The sequence below is a fragment of the Branchiostoma lanceolatum genome, chromosome 7 (assembly GCF_035083965.1).
Source record: "Branchiostoma lanceolatum isolate klBraLanc5 chromosome 7, klBraLanc5.hap2, whole genome shotgun sequence".
Classification (NCBI taxonomy): domain Eukaryota; kingdom Metazoa; phylum Chordata; class Leptocardii; order Amphioxiformes; family Branchiostomatidae; genus Branchiostoma; species Branchiostoma lanceolatum.
The window spans coordinates 3,964,144-3,984,920 of record NC_089728.1 but is presented as its reverse complement, the minus strand read 5'-3'; the positions used below and the strand labels follow the sequence as shown (position 1 = coordinate 3,984,920).

General features: G+C 38.2%; 1 protein-coding gene across 6 annotated transcripts in view; it reads right to left on the bottom strand.

Moving 5' to 3' along the window:
- LOC136438630 (kinesin-like protein KIF28) overlaps positions 1–20,777 on the bottom strand; it is a 44,743-nt gene that overhangs the window by 18,379 nt on the left and 5,587 nt on the right. For all 6 annotated transcript variants that reach the window (XM_066433520.1, XM_066433524.1, XM_066433525.1 and 3 more), the window contains exons 4-13: positions 20,278–20,294; positions 17,071–17,093; positions 13,585–13,709; positions 6,734–6,812; positions 5,743–5,806; positions 4,139–4,325; positions 3,456–3,608; positions 2,408–2,505; positions 1,021–1,121; positions 306–532 (exon numbers count right to left, since the gene is read on the bottom strand). In XM_066433520.1, coding sequence (XP_066289617.1) covers positions 306–532; positions 1,021–1,121; positions 2,408–2,505; positions 3,456–3,608; positions 4,139–4,325; positions 5,743–5,806; positions 6,734–6,812; positions 13,585–13,709; positions 17,071–17,093; positions 20,278–20,294 — 1,074 coding nt within the window. The remainder of the gene's footprint in view (positions 1–305; positions 533–1,020; positions 1,122–2,407; positions 2,506–3,455; positions 3,609–4,138; positions 4,326–5,742; positions 5,807–6,733; positions 6,813–13,584; positions 13,710–17,070; positions 17,094–20,277; positions 20,295–20,777) is intronic.

Here is a 20,777-nt window from a genome sequence, read left to right as displayed (position 1 = left end):
ACCCTACATGACAATACTGCACAGTTTTACACGGCCAGTCCTCTGGTATTGTTGACCAACTTTCTACCAACAGGTGTTTCAGGTTGGTAGACAACAGGATATTGGAGTTTCTGTTTTACACAACCAGTAATGTATCACCGAAACGTCAGCAGGTGAGACATTACTGGTTGTGTAAAAAGAAAACTCTAATATAGTATTGAGAACCCCTAGGTACCGTGCTGACACCTTGATTGCAGGGCGAATGGAATTTGATTTGGGGGTGTTCTGGTACAGCAATGTGAGTAACTCTGGAACTGAAGACTAACCTCCTGGGTCCATGCCTGCCCCGCCCGCCACGGGCATCGCCCCTCCCATCTGGGACTTCAGCTTCTCGTTCTCCTCCCGGAGCTCTCGGATCAGTTTGTCCAGCGGGTTCTCGTTAACGACGGCTTTGTTCTTGATCTTCTTGGCGCGGTCGGCATACCGCAGCGTGCCGAGGGTCTCGTCGTAGTTGATGTCGGCCGGCGACAACGCGGCGATCATGACAGTTTTACTGAGGAGATAAAGATTATTAAAACATGAAATCAACATTGACTATGATTAATTTCAAAGTCTAAAGAACAGTGAACAACATAATCATTCAACACCCTTGCCAAGGCAATTACAATTACAAGGGGTACAAAACAATTTGTGTGTGTCTGTAACTCTCACAAGTTTACGTTCGGCAGTGATTGGTCATTATTGATCCTGAAGAAGGCGACAGTGGTCGTCAAAAATTCGATCCGTGAATACCTTAGTGTTGGAAGAAATTTTAGCATTGTATTATGATTACTACCAACACAGATGAGCTTTCATTATAAAACAATTTGTTACTAGAATTACCGGAAAATTCAGACATTTTCACCAGCAACATTCGATATGTAAATTCTAACTACCAGGAAATTTCTTTCTTACAAGAAGAAAATAAGAAAGATTACTATGATATAATCCTTTCTTACGTTGAACTTCTTGATTTTTTTGTGAGGATCTTAAGGTACACACCTGTTTCCTCCTAGAGCATTCTGCAGCAGTTTTGTGAGGACAGAGTCTCTGTAGGGAACCATGACCTTCTTCTTACCACCACTCGACAGATCAGCAAGAGCCTGAAATTTATAGACATGGTCATGATCATGTAGATTATCTACATCTGTTACGTTATGTACTGTAAACTTGATCTAGTTTCAGGGACTCAATTTCACAGTAGAAGGGAAAAGAAGGTTTCTACTAGCCTACGTTGCAGTCCTTCCCACAGCAATTTTTTCCCCATTTTTTTTTTTGGGGGGGGGGGGCGTATCTGCTTGGGATCCCGTATCCGCCGTGCTCCCAGCAGTGGACACAGGGGCACGGCAGATACGGGATCCCAAGCAGATACGCGGCGCCCCTCCCCCCAATACAATTGACAAAAAAATCGCTGTGGGAAGGACTGCAATGGAGGCTAGTTTCCACAGTATTGGAAGCCCGTGGCTGAAATAATATTCTGTAGTACGTGTCAGTAGAAATACAAAACACATTTTTGTGGTGTCACAATTTCACAGTAAAAACAAACTGATTTACTGTATTTCGTGTCACAAGTTCTGCACTTAAAGGTGATAGTTTTATCTTGCAAGGATTAATTTGCTGGTAAATATAGGAAAAGTACAGTACAATAGTATTCCTACTCGGTAAGCATTTTATCCCCTGTAAGCATATTCAAAGATATTCCTGCTTTGTAAGAATCCAATAATTTCAAGGCAAGATTTAAAAATAGATGCATTCAATGAATGATAATGATTATTGGAGCATAAAGTAGTAATGACTTATTGATGAACAAAATAGAAACTTGTACTGTCCTTGGTGCTGAAATACCAGTTACATGTATTTTTCATGTTTATGAGAATATCCCTTCAGCAAAGAAGCTTAAATTGTTTTTAGCTGATAAGTGTGTCTGCTTGCCAATATGTCCATGTTCGCAACCATCAACTTAAGCATCAGTCAGTCTAGACAATCAGTTTTTCCACTTGTCTTTTCCAATCTGCTTGCCGCTTCAAAATTTCTACAATTTTCTTCCACCAATTTGAGGTATAGTAATCTTGGGTTATTATGTGCAATTTTACAATGACAAAATAACAATCCTGCATTAGACTGATCATGACTGTCTACCACAATTAGCAGTTCCACCAATGACAGCATGGCACTTCATCATCATTCCAGGGTGTTATCGCTCCTTTGGAGGAACCTCTCCCTTGTCAAACTCCAAGCTTTTCTATGTGGCACTATTGGCACTTAGCGGCTCAATTATTGAGAGAGTGGCTGCATGTTTGTCAAATATTTGTAGGAAGGTGGGCAGGGCTATAAGATTGGTCTATTCTGCATAATGCTTAGAAATAAAAATTTTGTTTGATGTGTCTACCGAGATAACATTGCCAAGGGCTGACAGGGACTTGTTGATGTTGGCCCCTTCCTTCAAACGGTCCCCAGTGGCTCCGGTGCTGTCAGCACGTTCGCTACCTGAAAGTGAACAGATCAAACGAGATCAAACGATAGGAAAGGAAGTCTTTGATGTGGTAGGGATGAAAGTAAACCAATTTTCATTGTGATTATGTCTCTTTACATATCAAAAGTGTGATTGAGATGAAAGAAAGCATGGAATTGTTGTCATAGCTCTATTTGCGTCATACTGTGCCTCAGCCTTTGGTCACTGTACATCAAAAGCACCTAAGATGTCACTACAGTCTGTTTTGGCCTCAAATGACCTAGTCAGTTCCAGGGGATTTCTATCCAAACCTTTCTTCAATCTAACATAGCCCTACCTAGCCTGCGTTTACACAATCTCTCACTGACCCCGGATGGTAGCCATCAGGCCAGCCGCTAGGAGCAGGATTTAGTCAGGCAAAAGGCTACCAAATATCATCTGATTTATTCAAAACGCCATTTTTCTTTAAAAAAGCATGGACAGATCCAGATGTTCAAACCATGGGAAGAAACAAGTGGCCAAAGTAGTCTGCAAAGTTACTGATTGGCAGCTAGCTGACTATATAACACAAAAAACTTCATTGTCACACCTAGACCATTCCAAGACAGAAATATTCAATATGATGTTGTCATGCTCTATTCATATATCCACCTATGTAGGCCAATTTATATACAATAACGAGACATTATTTTACATTCCTGACACAGAATACTATCATCGTCACCATTACATTGTATACTGTTTTAGCCATTAGAATGCACATTATTAGATTCATTGATACTCATGTTGTAGATGAGTTCTCTGAAAATGTTAAATATTAGTAATAGTCGATTGTTATGTATGTTTATGAATTCTTGCCATATTTTGTACCATGTACAATTGTCGTGCAATTAAGTTCTTCTCCTCTATCTAAATGATAAAAACCTGAAACATCTTCATACATGTATCTATAACAGGATGAAAATGAAGAGGAAGGACTGTCTACCTGCTAAATCGACCAAGTTGATGACACTGCTCTTCTTGGTTTCCTCCCCAGCCTCATTTTTGGAGATCTGGTCGAAGGTGATGGTGACTACAGTATGGGCTCTACTGCTGGTGGCGTTCATGTTGGTGGAGGCCACTGTTCTGTTAGCAGTACCTGGGAGAAATCAATGAACTTGTTGGTGGGAAATGAAATAAACTACAATGAAAGTATTTCATGTACAAACCAAAAAGGAAATATACAAACCATCATGAAAATAATGACATTCAGCTTTTCACCTCAAAACATTCTGCTTTGATTTGAAAGCAATGCTGAAAAAATCACCCTACTATGAAAGTTGGAAAAATATTTGTCCTACATAAGAATACAGTGATGCAAGAATCTTCAATAGAATAAACCTTGGGAGATTCTGCTAAACCGGGCTGAGGTTTATACTTTTGAAAGCATGGCCTCTAACCAGCTGTCAGCCAATCAGAGAATTGACTTTATCTAAAGAAAACATGTAGGCAATTCTCCGATTGGCTGACAGCTGGTAAGAGGCCATGCCCACAAAGGTGGAAACCTCAGCCCGGTTAAGCATAGGCTCCCAAAGGTATATCATACGGGCCACGGGTGAAGTTGTGAATACCAAAAAGGTATAATTTGATTTTCAACAAATTTTCCAAGCACAAAATAATCATATCCACCTTCTTGGGTTCTCTTGTCGATCTCAGCGTAGCTCCCCACAGCGACCTTCTTGAGCCCGACGACATAGAAGAGCCCCAGTTTGGGGTTCTGTCGCACCTGCAGCCCGCCCTTCGGATTGTCTTTACTGAGGAGGTCACGGACCTGCTCGTTGTAAATCTCCAACATGGAGAAAGTAACTTCATATTTCTGAAAGAAAAAAACAAACAAATATGTTTCACATTGGATCCATAATCCTGTATTTCTGTGCATGGTACCTTTGTCATCTTTACAAGCAATATAATCATTGCTTACAATCAACACCAATCATCCTAATTACCTCTGAAAAGTGCAAGTATTTTTTGAAGGTCACTAAGGTCAATTTTAGGCCTCCTACCAGCTTGCCTTGGTACTGTTAGCAGAACTTCCCATTTTTATATCTCTGTCCTAGACATGGTATGGTATTCATTTTTTTGGTGACAGGTAACTTTTGATGTCAGGAAGTGGTGGAAGTTTGTCCCCCCAGTAGCTTGTTTTCTTTTGTCATAATATCTTGTTATATTATATCAATGCTATGCAAGGACTAAATAAGAAATGGTACAGCACTTTACTGTAGTTGGGGGCAGAAACAGGTCACAGCTGTATGAATGACTCATGCCTCATTTTTATACTGCGGCCAGGTTCTTGGAAACTACCATAATTTATAACTGTCGAGTTAGTTCCAATGGTACCAGGGGGTGCAAGGAAGACCAAAAATAGTTGATAGAACATGAATATGCAATCATTAAGGTGAATCAGAAGAAAATCAACTTCACTCTGATACATATTGCCATCTAACATGAGCATTGTTACCTAATTTGAACTCTGAGTCTGAGCATTCAGTCTAAAAAAACATGGTCATGAAAATTATCATACAGCACATTTTGAAAATTTTGTGGCAATTTTGTTTTTGTGGATTTCAGGGTGACCTCTCCCAAGGAGATTAAACCTCCTTGCCTCTCCAATACAAATTCAGGACGCTGCAAATATGTTTCCCTGGTATGACACACTGTACTAAAGAATGGTCTCGACCGCGAATTCATAACACTACTGTGAAAACCTCCCATTCCCTCCTATCACAAAATAAAACCACCGCGAAACTAAATGAATTTACAGTACAGTACTGTAGTCCACAAAAGCCTTTGCAGGGACTGGAGCAACCAGGTCATTGAACCTGTTCTCTTGTCCCTACGATAATTATACAAAACAGCCATAGATCTAACTATAACACTGCTAGAGAATAATCTACCAACCAGACAGCAGCATAAAGAAATGGTTAGACATTGTACTTTATAATGGACTGCTTCACACTTAGGGCTGTCTCCAGGACCCGTCCCTCCATCCCAGGACGGAAATTTGCTAAATCGGGACCAAAAAAATGTCACCCTATCCATCCCAAAAATGGGAACTTTCTGATGTAAAATTGTTCAAAATGCATCTTTGTAGGCTCAAAATGACAGATTTAGCAACAGAAAATACAATATTAGATCTCAAACAATGAGTGGGATGGAAAAAAATTTAATGCTGGAGACAGCCCTGTTCACAATACCCATTATAACGGGGATTACTACTGGGCAGATGATCTTACCGTGGCTGGGTCGCCAGCTTCAATAGCCTTGAACAGCTCATCACAAGTGATAGGCACAATTCCTCTGAAAGAGTAAGCAGAAAATACATTGTTCAGCTGTTTACAAAGACAGTTGATGCAATAGGTTGGTGAGCCATTGGTAAAGCAAACTTAATGCACAATGATATGTAAAAATTACTTACATGTAGTTTTAAAGTATAACAGAGAGCTCTGTTGCCAAAACTGGAATAGCTAGCTATTTTTGTATCACCCTGGCTTGAAGCCTGCAGTACAAATCTTAAACATTAATTTCCTTTAATGCAGCTGATTGTGGGGGGTCGACTTCTGTGTTATAGATACATTCATGAGGGTCTGTATGCCTTTTCTATGACGCTATCTTAATTCAGTGTTCATCGTAGCTGGCTCGTCCTAATACGAGGTTAAGTGTTGTCTGCAAATTATTCGAAAAGCGTCATTTGTCCCTTGAATGTACGTGATTTGTTATCCTGAGTTCATTGTTAAATGACAAATCATTTGTATTGTGAAGTCAAATACCAGACTGCCAATGCGTCACAACGGAGCGTCCAGTATTCTCAGGCTAGTTTTGCCCATGAATGCAAAGAAACAATCCTACGAAATTGTTCCCAAAACCTTTTGCAATAACAAGTCAATTTACCATTAACCTTTGATAGACCTCCAGAATTTATCATTTAGCATTGCCAGGATCCCCCCCATTCAGACCCTTATGTGTGCTCAAATCAAGTTTGTTTGTTTGTTTCTTTTACTTAGATCTCCATTAGTGTACAATTTGTTACAATTTTTACACTAATCTTCCTGGAGTCCGCCTACATTAAATACAATTGTAACAAATACAGGAACAATACAATTAAATCAAATACAGGAAAAAAAAACTCAATTAAATACCATTGTTAGACAATTAAACAAAATCAAAAATGATGAACTCAAAAGTGAGCGGAGAGGTCAGAGGTCAACAGAAAATAAAGAAACTTACTTGTTGCAGCCATACCCCACCATAGAGTATGATTTTCCTGATCCAGTCTGTCCATAGGCAAACAGTGAACAATTAAAACCTGAAAAGGGACACAAGAATTACTGTCAGAATACAAAAGGTTATAGTGATCATGCAATGCTTCAACACTTGATGACTCTACTCACTAAAACGAGCACTGAGCTTTGGTTAGGGACGTCCTCTTGGATGGGATGTTAAATGGAAGTCCTGTGTTTGAGGAGAACCACACCTCGAGCATGTTAAAGAACCCACCACACTATAATATCGAAAAGAGTAAGGTTCCATCCCTGTGTGATTAGATCAAATCCTACAGTCTGAGCTCCGGATTTACAAGGTGACCTGTTATGTCAATCCTTCCACAAATGTGGTAAATCTCAATAAATAGATAAATAAACATGATGATCATAGTGTGCATTTGGCCGAAATTACCACAAGATTGAAATGTGGTCCAATGTTGATTACCAAACATGATGAACATTCCTCTAGTAACTCATCATAATATTTCTGCCAACCTCAGTGATCAGCTAGACACACCTGGCAAATGTAAACCCGAGACTTAAAAAAAAGGATATTTCTTGTAGTCTTTGAAATAGAAAAGAAGCTGCTCAAACGAGATATTGAATTTCCTCTTTCTTGAGCAGGACAAAACCAACCCCCAAACCACATTCAGTGACAGTTTCAGTGTTTGACCCATTCACCACACACACAAAAATGTTAGCTGAACCATGTTGCTTTGGCTAGAAGTTAGTATAAGTAGAAATTACATTAGCACAATCATTTCAAGTCATCAGCCACTGATTTTAGCACCAAAAAATGGCCGATCAAATCTATGTAATGATAGACTTCATCAGCTGTCATCATATGGTTAGATGACATTGACCAATGAGAAGGCTCCGTTTTGCCATAGTCACCAGTCATTACACTCGCTTCACTCACTCGGTGGTCTATTCAGCAACCGAGCATGCCTTATGGTACCACATACACCCCTTAACCCTATATTATAATAATAGTGGTCCATAATGCCCCCTCTTTCCAATTTGATGCTAAATTGCCTTTCACTGCACAGCTTCAAAAGGATTAACAAATGTTACATGCAGCATAATGACTGTTATGAGATATGATATCATAAAAGACATGGTAATCAGCTTAACCCGTCATGATCACATATTTTACAAGCAATGAATGAACTGTTAATTATTTATTCAGCACAACGTTATCTTATTAAGTGGACAGGTGGAACTGGGTGCTATGGTTTTATAATACAGTAAATTAGATCTTTTATGCTGACATATAATGAAATTGTTTGCAACATGATTTCTAAACTCCCCTAATTTTATAACTGAGTTGGTATCATCTAGATATGCATGACACAGCGTCTGCTTGACAACAATGATTAGACATGCATGACGGAATTCTATCCAAGCAGAGGAGTGGTTCCGGCAGGTGTTTGACGTGTTTTTAGGCCTTTCTGTCGGGATTTCTACTTTTTTTGTAAGTAGAAAGCCCGACAAAAACACCTAAAAACACGTCAAAAACCTTCCGGAACCCATCCTCTGCTTGGAGAGCATGACAGAACCCATGAACAATTATGACCTCAGAGCGACGAAAACAAAATCATTGAGATCAAACAGATGAAGATTACAAAGTTTTATATGCTACTTGCCCTCTAGCTATGATGAACTTTAAGGTAGTCCCATTCTAAGCCTTTTTTTGAAGCTGTAGGGGCAGTGGGTTGTTATTAAAAGTATTGGAAGGTGGAGCCCATATGTCTTCTTCGACCGCCTGTTATCTCCCCAACCAGGTACCCATTTTTACATTTAGGTGGAGTGAGGCAAGTCATGTAAAGAGCCTGAATTCCCAAAGACACGACGTCTAGCCAAGGATCGAACCCGTGGCCTATCAATCTCATGTACGACAATTGGCCATTCAATGCCACTAGCTATGATACAATAGCTGTACTTTTACACTAGGCCAAGATTACATGTAAGCCATGACAGGTGGAATGACCCTGGAACAGGTACAGTTGAAAAATCTGCAACCGCCTTCGTACACAGTGGTACAATGCACATCTCACAGGTGACATTTACAAATCCATTACTGTCACACAATCAATATTGGATATTGAGGGAAACTTTACTTATTATGTAAATGCCCTGGCAAAGGCCGTAGAGTTGACCTCTGAGTCCAGGCTATTGTTCTCCTGTTTGCCAGGTGTACTGTGTGCTGTTGCGGGGAGCATGACAATCGTGGTTTACACGGGTACAACAAATCCTTCAGGTGAGACTTCAAACAGACCCCCTGGCCTTGTAGTCATGGCAACCAGGTAAACATACGCAGAACCTTATGACTGCGGGGTCAATCTCCCAAGACTATCCATTCATGTGTAAAATACTTCCTTCTCCCAACGCATGGTGATACTTTGTCTTCTGACATATTGTACTGTACTTTTTGTGTACAGAACTGGGTTTTTGCACAATTAGCCAACAAAGTGATTTTTTGTTCTAAGACAAGGTATAACTATACAATAATGCAACCCATTGTCGTGATAATATAGGTCTTGTAAATTTTTAACTGGGAAAAATATTGTTATGGCCTAATACTACAAATGTAGTATAATTTCCACTTGGCTTAAATTGTTTATAATTCCCAAGTCTTAAATCTCTAACAGGTGCTCTTAACAGTATTAGTAGTAAAGAGTTTATTCAATCCCAACAAAGATCAGTTCACAAATGTGTCCATGGCAACATGTACAGACTGTTTGGGCCCTGGTTACCTATACACAAATGATCCCCTGATTATAAGACTACACTCATATCCTCGTCTATTCATCAAACACGTCCTGACCTGCTTGTGACAAAAGAAATAATCCTCAGGTCCATGCTCCCAGGTAAGTTAGTTAAAGTCCTCCCACGCCAGAAAAAAACTAATACTAGTATCATGCTGCCTGGTGCTCCACAATGCATTTTTTTTGCAATTTCAAAAGAGAAAAGAAAGCAAAAAAAATTCAGTCGTTAAGTAATGCATGCCCTGATGTCATCCATGAAATCTACTAAAAAATCTACTCTTAAAGACATCAGAACAAAAATCTTGAAAAGACCTGTCATATACTTTCTTGGATTGCTGGTATCCATGATTCACAAATCATGAATAACAACAATATTCATAACACCTGTTGACCCATTATGAATAATTCATATGGATTTGCAAGCTCACAGGAAAACGATACTGACATAAAGGACAATGGCCCTTCCCAGTGTCTAAAGCATTACCGGCAACATGTCATGATCTCTACTCATTTGGAAATTTGAACTGGACAAAAATATGAAAAATTACACAAATTCTGAAAATCATTCATATCACAAATTTCGGACTGAAAGTTATCATATCCCAGATTTGCAGTAATTTGAATTTCGAAAGATAATTTTCACAGAGCCCTGAGATTATACTCATTATGAGATCCCTAATGTAGTAAATATATATTATAGGATGTAGATCTAGATTTGTGATTATTGAAGTATATATGACCTAATTCTGTGTAATAGATGATATTTCATTCTCCCTTTATTTCCTATAAATAAATGATAAAAGCAAGCTCTCAGATCAAACAGTAAAAGATGATTACAACACTTCTGCGGTATGTCATACAAAAGATGACAGACAGTGCTAGCTTTGTGATGGATAGATTAGAGGGATCAAAACAGAAGATAACATACAAAAGAAAATGTTCAAAAACAGTACAGCTGTGATTAGCTGGATAACAATCTAGTTCTGTCAATTTGGTATCGAACACCAAAAGTGGCACACTTTTGAGGCCACACCAATTTAATTTCTTGGTTAACGGATTTTTTTCTCTAAATTTTAGCACGAGGACATCATTAAAACAGAAGGCTGGGGTGAAAACTTGCACCTGACCCTGTTCACTCCCTGAAATTGTGTGCACCAAAGTACAAGTTTTCCATTGAGATTCTGTTTTCATGTGGTTGACAATGTTTGCTCTGCATTCAAGTTACAAAGCCCATTCAGACTTCTCCTTCGTCATTGTGTGAGAGTGCGGATAATTTTGATTTTCCAATCTAGCATTTTTTTAAAATCCCGTTAACCAAGAAATCAAATTGGTGTGACCTAAGAAATGTGAAACACAAATGATTATAATGCTGTGTGATCACATAAGAATAAGGTAATAGGGGCATCATCTGTTGCATTCATTTGGCAATTCCCAAGTGTTCCAATTTGTAAAAATGAATGACAGTTATTTTCATCCACACAACTTGAAAGAAGTCGTCTTTCTTTGATTTTTCATTATTGTTTTCAGCAATTACCAACATCAGTAACTTGACATTTTCATCATGTCTTTTTGCATGTTTCTGAAATTGAATATTGAATTGAATATTTGCGGGCTTTTGTAGGAGTCAAACTAACCTCACAAAGGCAGACGTGGTAACACAACACAGTGGGTATTTGCTACACAGAACCGCTTTGTCCCGTTCTCACGAACTACTGTCCTCGTATTTCAGATCAAAGTGTGTGGGGGTTTCTTTTTATCTTGGTGTTCAAAGTGCTGGAGAGTTGAAAAACTGCTTTCATAGAACACTTTCACAGGTAGGTTTACGTTTGAAAGCTGGCATAAATGCATCTGTACCCTATCTACATTGACCAGACACTGCCTCACAGCACTACAACTATAGTTTAGTAGTTGCCAATGGTCCTGGTATGTCAAGATAAACTGTAATGTTACACCCCCAGAGATGTTTTTGTTGACTCTGATCACACTTTATACCTATGGAAACTATAAGATTTGTATGATTGACTTGAGGCTGAACTTACTGTCTTTTCTCCTCTTTGTCACTACAAAGTCACAATCCTTAATTTATAGCTATTACTGTAATTTAACCAAACTCCTCTACTAACTCTTGCTCTACGATGCTTTAATATGTGTCACATTTGAAGAATGCATTCACTTCTCTTTTTGTTAGATTTAGGACCTGAATCAGTTAAACCTTACATCATGTCAGGTAAAAGTACATTGAAATAATGGTATGTATCAAATGCACCAGTCTGATAAATGATTACATTAACTAGAATATTCCAGTTTTCAAGCCACATAAAGTGCTCTGGATGCCTTTAAGGCCTTTAGCAGTAACTCTTCATGAAAAAGTTGTAACAGTTATTAACAATACTGATATAATAGCAACTCTTCCAAACAAATCAATCTTCTTTACCATTGAAAAATATTTGCTACTAAACTTACTATCACTGCCTTAAAGGTCACTTTCGTTAAATCTCCATAGTACAGGATGCACCATAGCTACATTCAGTCTTTAAAGCCATCTCACAAAAGTCTTTTTCAGTTTCTGGTATGATTGAAATAAAGATCAACATGACTTGTGACATATGTGATGTCCATGGAGTAAAATGCATTAAACAGAGAAAGCAGGATCCCTGACAAATACCCAGTAGACCATCATGGAATCTCACAGAAGCCATGACTTCCTCTTCACAGAAAGCACCTGTTGATTTGTGACCTCTGGCAGAGAGATTTCTGTATCTTTTCACAAGCCTTGGATTTTTACCTCCGGAAGGAGGGTCAGCTGTGATGGGTGTACTCAGTTTTTGGTTGTGTACTGTAAATCACTTTAATATAGCAGCAGGAAAATATAGCGGTTGGGGGAAAATGGAATAGGTCACGGCACTTAATTTCAACGGTGGGAACAAACATTACTGTCTCAAACATTAGTGATCAAATATTTGCGATGATTAAATTTTAGCTGTTGACTAGTGACCGTTAAATCAGCTTAAAAAAATTCGTTTTCGTTTCAAGGCATCCTCGTTTGAGGTGAAGCATGATGCTTTTTCAAGTAGCTAGTGGTAGTGCAATGCGGCTTTGCTACGGCTCACGTTTTTGGCCAAGCACACCGGGTCACCCCTTCTCTTCTTGATAAGTGTGTTGGGTTCTTTTACGTGCAGAGTTAAGTTACAGTTAAGAAATCAAGAATTACAGTATATGTGTTAAAACTTTGCACCATCCTCAAGATCCATTTCATGGACTTGTATGAATTTTGGTATGTTGGCAGTTGTTGTTGAGGTCCTGAAGAAACATGGCAATTCTGGGCCCCTTAGGCCACACCAATTTAATTTCTCGGTTAACAGATTTTTTTTCAATTTTAGCACAAGGACATCATGAAAACAGAAGGCTGGGGTGAAAACTTGTACCTGACCCTGTTCACTCCCTGAAACCGTGTGCACCAAAGTACAAACTCTCCTCTGCGATTCTGTTTTCATGTTGATTTTCCAATCTAGCATTTTTTTTTAAATTCTGTTAACCAAGAAATTAAATTGGTGTGGCCTTAGCAGTACTTCAGTGTTTCAGGTACTGCAGCTTTACAGGCTGACACCCCCTTCCTGAAAGTAGTGTGGTATAGTCCATAGACAGCTTAGGGTCTGCCCGGCAAAAGTATGAGATCTTTGATTTCTTGTTGGCAGCTAGAATGACCCTTATCTTCTCAATGGATTCTCATTCTCCTTTATCAATGAGTACCCAGAGTTTGAGAGAACAAAAGTCATTTTGGGATCTATCTGAATTCTGATTTAGTTTTAGGAATTCAATCAAAGGTTCATATAACAACCACTGTAACAAGGGTAAGATGGCATAAACGTCAAGCCCAGGTAACTAAATAGGGCAGCCTACCAGAAATTCAGTCAGCTAGCAAATTAAGGTTTCATGCATTGACCTGTTACTAAACTAATGCTAGCATTTGGGAACAGGATTGGATCAGATCTGTTCTGAAGGTGGCAGGCTCTCTCTGAGTGTTTTTTATGGTAGAAGTGGGACTTACCTTTAAAAGCATTATCCAATACTCCTTGTCCCAGGTCATCAAATACTCTTCTCTGAGAGGAATACTTCGATCCTGGCACTGCTTCCAGATAACCATCGTCTTTTTCATTAAATCCATCGTGAGACCTGGAAAAGTAGAAAACATTGAGCATCATCTCTTCTAATGGATAGATTTGGAAGGAACGTGGGGGTCACTAAGGCCACACCAATCTAATTTCTTGGTTAATGGATTTTTATTTTCAATTTTAGCAACAAAAAAATTATTAAAACAGAAGGCTGGGGTGAAAACTTGCACCTGACCCTGTTCACTCCCTGATACTGTGTTCACCAAAGTAAAAACATTCCTCTGAGATTCTGTTTTCATGTTGATTTTCCAATCTAGCATTTTTTTTTAAATCCCGTTAACCAAGAAAATAAATTGGTGTGGCCTAATGGATAGATTTGGAAGGAATGTGAGGGCCACTAAGGTTTGTGTGAAAGCGTGGGTATACAACTTTTTTTGATAGGTCAACAGCTGAGTGCTTCTATTTCAGTCTAAAAACTTTTTGTACTTATTAAGATTACTTTTCATGACCATGACTGGTTTTCTTTCCGCAATACATCATCATATCGGGCGGCTTGCCCGGACTAAGGCTGCTCTACAATACACTTATTGAAATGTTTGCAGTGATAAGAATTAAAGTGCTTCTACAATTTAAATTACTGATCATGATCACTAATTTGTAGAAGCACTTTAATTTCTGACACTGCAAACAATCATCAAATAATTCCTATTTGAATTTGTAGCGCAATGACTGTTTATTATATTCTCAAAAAAGCCAAATCATGGAAGCTATTTTCACTTTCCTTTTGTCTGGAGCAGACAAAATTATGAGTGCCAAACATTATGTACTTTCCAACAAACTGTTTGCATCCACTGCTCATTTCAGACAAGCCGATTTTAGAAACAGTGGAATCAAAGAGCAATAACATTGATTTTTACAGTCTATAACCAGTAATTAAGTAGAGATAAGCAGCAAACAGTTCAGCTCTTATCTCAGAACTCAGTCCACAATCATGACTTGCAAAAAATCAATGCATTTTGACTGCATGTGTGCAACATGGGGATAGGGCCTTTTCAGGCAGAAAGGTGATGACAAAATTTCTAAGCTACCTTCACAAGAGGGTTCTGACGAATTGGTAGCATTCATTTGTTCATACGTATGTGGTTGGACAGTAAAACTCAAGAACCAATGGATGGATTGTCATGAAATTTAGTGTGTGGTTAGGTCTTGTGTTGTTGAAGAAATGATTAGATTTTGGACCCCCTGGAGGCTTTCCTTGGTACTGCAGTGGAATTTCCTGTTCTTGTGTCTTGTTTTAACTAGAATGTTTCAACTCCTATGTGTAGGTAGTAAAGGTTAACACAATGGGCAGGAATGCGTAGTGTGTTAAATCTATGGTGATTTAAGTCCCTCCTTAAATGTTTCCCTACCAACATCGCTTATCAAGATACAGCCATATCATTGTTGCTAGGTAGACTCCTTAGCAATCAACAGTCTAAAACATGTTATCTTTAACATAATACATAATCATATAATTGAAATCAACGAGATTAACCTATGCTCTTGCACGTGTGATTCTCAAAAAGCTACATGTGATTTTTGCAAAGCTAAGGCCTGCGGAAACAAAGTTATGTATTTGGTCATCCGACCCTAGCCTTTTTTGGGGGTCGACTGCTGGCAAGGGACATATACTTTTCAATCTGACATCTGAGCGATGAAAACGTTGTAGACATTTTTTACTAGCTTTCTAAAATGTTCTCCTTATTTCTGTTGAAATAAAAATTGTGTTTACACAATGTCTAGATGTTGAAATATCAGTGTTTTAATTCATCTCAATTTTCTAAACTGTATTTGTTGAATCATTTCGGCCAACATCTAAAAAAGGAAGAAGATAAAGAGAATCCCTACCTACTGGCCATAATTTTTTAAGGATCATAATCGGAAACAAAAAATTAATTTTCCTAGGCCTAAAGGTGAAGTGAACTTGTGTCCCTACATGTATATATTGCCAGTATTGACAAGTTATTAGACCTTTATACCTGATAGCCCAGGTGATAATAATAAATCATGTGATTTTTCTAACTGATATATCGACTTTTATCATGTGAGTGCAATAAAAATCATTATATCTAGGGTACTTTACCCCCGAAATATGATGTGAGTAAATATTTTTTGATTTTGCAGCTCTAAATTTTGCTTACAATAGCAGGAATATTCTCAAAGTAAACATTGTATTTCACAAGTGTTTGAGATAGACAACTGTCTTAGGTTTGTAGTCCATCGTTGTCAAAGATGTCTGTGTTGTGTGTTTGGGATTAACCAGCACAACACAAAATGCTCCCTAAATACTGTAAATGCATTTTTCAATTTCGCGGTGATTTGACTTTGTGTTAGGGAGAGAATGGAGCACTCGCGACGGTCTTTAGTTCGTGGTTGAAGCAAGGCAGTAGGTGCACTGAAAATAAAACAAGCATTTTTGCAGCGGCTTTAACTTTAATTAAGTTTGTGGTGAAGAGGTAACTGGTTACCACGAAAACCGTGAACATGAAACCACCACATACATTCACTAGTAATAGTTTCTTTTAAATCAGGGCTCAAAATACTGGGTGCATGTGCACCTGTATGCACCCTGGAAAATTGGAGTTGTGCACCTGATTTTTAACTGTGGGTGCACCAGTGCACCTAGATATTTTTGTAGGCTATAGAGTAAAGGCACTATTGTACACTATAGGTATACAGAATATTATTGAAATGTGAGTATCAGAAATAGGAATATAACTTTTGTACTTTATTTGATGTATTACTTGTTTGAAATTTTAAGGTTAGCTATAGAACTACAGATTGAAGTTCTTAAGAGCGTTAAACTTTGTAATTATGTTTTGCTGACATTCAACTTTATTCTATGTATAGTGCACCCAAAATTCTTTCTGTGCACCTAATTTTTTGGGTTGGGTGCACCAGTGCACCTATTCCCAAAAATGAATTTCGAGCCCTGTAAATGGATACAAAGTATTTTTAATAGTCTCCAGACGGCTTTTTCTATCTTTCTCGCAGGGCGCAAGAAAAGGCTTTTTGACATCACTGAAGTGAACGACCCCTTTATGCTTGACACAATACGCGAGGAAAGACCCTGTAAATATTTTATGAGCTCACGCCGGGAGTGTTATAGTATTGGAAGGGCAAGTCATGCAAAAAGAACGTCATCATTATTATGTCTGACATAACTGGGTGAAAATTACAAAGACCTCAGCCACAGTTTAACCTATTTCTGTCTTCTAATCGTTCTATCATGAATTCTGTTAGCAACAAGTGTGTTATATATTACAATATTTTTGTAGTAACATCAATATTGTACCTGAGGTCTGTAGTAAGGTGTGTTCTTAAGGAACATAATTTTCTGTACAACTGTCTAATCACAAATAGGTTATGAAAATAATACTTACCAGTATGAGAAGTCAAATGTGAACTGAAAAAAAAGAATAGAAACAGAGAGACGTTAATAGAATAATACTTTATTATCGTCATATTTCTTACTCTTGAACAAGTTGAAGCATACACAGAGTTCAGCTTCCAGTATTTCCTATCAAACTGTATTCCCTTTCTAACTGTATTCCCTATACTTTTTACTAGAGAAAAAAAGGTGTTTCAACTGGTTAAAAAAATGAAAAACTTATTTGTTTTATTTAACTTTTCTGGTCGGGAACATTTACTTTACACCAACAAAATGACTCTGCTGAGGATATGCCATGGAACTGATGTCAATGTATATATGGTGTCCTGTCACAAAGGACCTTTGCTATTTGCATAACACTTTACATAGGGGCTGCGTTCCTAACAACAAAAGAAAACACGGCTAAGGAGAATGCCACTAAGTTGTAAGATGACGCTGGCTCTTTTGTTCTGCCATTTGGGGCCTCACCCCTCTTTGGAAGTGCCAATTAAAATGTCTCACGAAAGGTTACTGTTCGGATGCTACTGGGGCTTGTTGAGGTATTGAACTGGCCAGGCAGTTTCTACAACAAATAAAAATATTGCAGACAGACTGTCTGTTTGAATAATAGAAGAGGAAATTTTATTTTGTTTTCACTTCAGACTTTGTTGGCACCTTTCACAGACCCACTCACTTAAATTCATTCAACCAACTTGAGACGAGAAGTACATTTTTGTCCTTTTAAAGTCATAATTAATGCTTTTGAGTGAGGCCTAGGAAAGAAATATTTCCGATGACCCGACCGACACTAGCAAAAACCTGCCGATCCTTGTATTTTTGGGGGTCAACCGCTAGCAAGGGACATAAAATCTGAGTATTGTAGAATGCTGTTAGAAATACCAGTGCCCTAAAACTCCAGGTGCATTTCAGTTTTACTTTGTTGAACTGTAACGTTATGTTGGACCACTTTGGCCGAGCTTTAAAAAAAAAGATAACCCCTACCTTCTTACTCTGATTTTTTCAGGCTCCTTATCGTAAACACATCACTAATTTTCTTGGGCCTAATCAAACTAGATTTCCTTGATATTGAGGGTTTTTTAAACATGAATGATCTGTCTTGAAATTAATTTCTGCATTGTTCCAATGTAACAACTGGGCATTCTTCTGTTTTACCACGATTTTCCAGTCAAATATACTAATCTCAAGATTTGTGTAAACCTGAAAAACTTTAGTAGAGATTATTCCAAAGCCACTGATTATGTAAAACAACCCGTGCGTGGACTGTCAAAGCAGATTTTCAGGTCTGTGCCACTTAGCTACAGCCCTGTTTCCATAACAAAGGTATACAACAGGTGAGGCAAACAGGGGTGGGGTCAGCAATTGTCATTCCCGACAGGTGGTGTGACACCGGTGACCCGACACAAAAATCTCCTTTTTTTACCATTAGAATCCTTTCTTTATTCATTTTAGTTTGATCTGAAGAAGTAAAGTGGTCAGTATCGGCCCTGACCTTCACCCAAGACATGCATTAGACATGAGCTTCGGTTTACAAGGGACAAAAATTGGGGCAAGTAATGTTTTACTGCTCGTAAATTTCTGTGGTTTCCTAGGATACTCGACGCTATTTACAAGCAGGGTTTGCTAGACTCTTTCTTATGTAATGAGACGACTGACCCGCTTTCTGAAAAACATTCTTCCCATAAGAGAAACATTGTTGCCAAGAGAGTCTTCAATAGAACTTGCCTCTTAGACTGACAGTATATAATATACACCTTTTCAACCATCAGAAGTTGTTTTGAATAGGCAAGCAGCAAATACCTTCTAGACATATTTTTTCAGTTCGTTTTCAGTCCTGATCCCAAGACAACTTTCTTATAACTTGTCCCTTGCTTTACTTAGATTTCTGTTTGATTCCAAACTTTTACTTATGCAAATGATATGTAATTTCAGTACTTCTCAGTTTGAATGAAACATCAGGTATACTACACTCTTAAAAATCCAGACACAATTATCAAGATGAACTGTACATTCACTAATATATTTTGAAGTATTTGTCTTGGACAACACAAGTCCTACTTTCTGGTCAAGTATAATATACCACAATAATACAGCTGCCCATAAATCAATCGTAAGAGAAATTCCAGATCATATCATTGTTTGACCATTGCAATGATCATGATTTGTTGTCTATTAATCTTCAGGAATTGCATCAGTGTAACATTGTAACTCGTTAAGTGCCCCAGGTAAAACTGTACAGGTGTAATCCGACCAGTGATTTATGTTGAGGGCATCGACCTAGAGAACGGTACGACAAAGGTAACACTACCCCTCAGGGTGCTGCGTGTTGAGAACTTCCTGTTCAAGTGAGCCCGCTTCCTGGTAAGATTCCTCATTGTAAGGCTGACAATAGCAGGATCACTCCGATTCCAAAAAGAATGCCAAAGTTAAGTACATTTTGTACAGTCGCGAATTTCAAGATTTAAATAATGATTCATATTTGAGTCACCAATGCTTCTAACTGCAGCAGCAAAACACAGTTGACTACTAATGCTCCCAAACTGGGCTAACTTCACATCTCATTTTCCTAGCAAATTTCTTTACTGTCCAACCTATTGATGATACAATAGTTAAGCTAACAATAACCCTGGCCACAAAACTTGAGGGTTGCATAAATGTTATTTCCTAAACAATTAATTATATTGGCCTATGTTGTGATCACATTCTCTACTGATGACTATTACATCCTAAAGTAGATTTGAAGAGGGGCCATGTTTCCGACATCTATTCAATTATTATCTCTCATGCATCAACTAATCTTGATTTCTCGTCATTTTCATCATTTTTTGAAATGATTCCCAAACTGCCCCCCACCCATACCTTACAAAAGGACATACTAGTACTTAAATAAGGAAGAATTAGTCTTAATGCTATAGCAGCTACAGTAAACTTCAGCGGAAAAAAGTTTGGCACAGTTTCCTTCGCACTAGATGTACAGCACTTGACAAGCTGCTGCAAATGGGAAATGTATTTTTGCGCAAGACGTCTTTGAAATTCAAATCTAATTGTAAAACAGTGACAAAGATCAATAATTGTCTGTCCAAGTAGGGCCAACTACCCAAGCAAAGTACAATCAACAAACGACTGAATTCAATTACAGCCTTGTGCAAGTTAAGGTCAATTTTCTCCTGCTCAATAAAACTTCAAAGGGACTGACACTTACCTTTTTGGGCTCTTCGTCTGTCGAGACAAGACGCATGCAAAAAAAGAAAAGTGATTAGAACAATCCAAAAACATTTAACTGTTAATGTTTGAAATGATAAACTAGCTTGACAGTGAAACAAAAGCAATAGAATTCTGACTCTGGTTCAATTCAGAAAGGCAGTGACGCAGCAAAACAATATAGAAGCTACATAGCAGAAACAGGATCCATTTTCAAAAGGAAAGTCATACCTCAAACGAAATTCAAAGCCATTTGCAATGCCAAGAACAACATTCCATTTTTTTGTCCTCTTTATGGAAACGTTTAAGGCATGTCTGTTACATGCAAAACAATAGTGACAGTGAACGAAAGAAAAAACTTTTTTCAGACTGTTGTTCAGAACTGTCTGCTGGCATTCATTAGCAATTTTAAGATCTCTCCAGTTGCTGTAAAGAGGGTTCAATAGATTCATTGAAGCATGTGCAGTGCACACAAAGACAGTGGCAGCACTATGCTCTCTT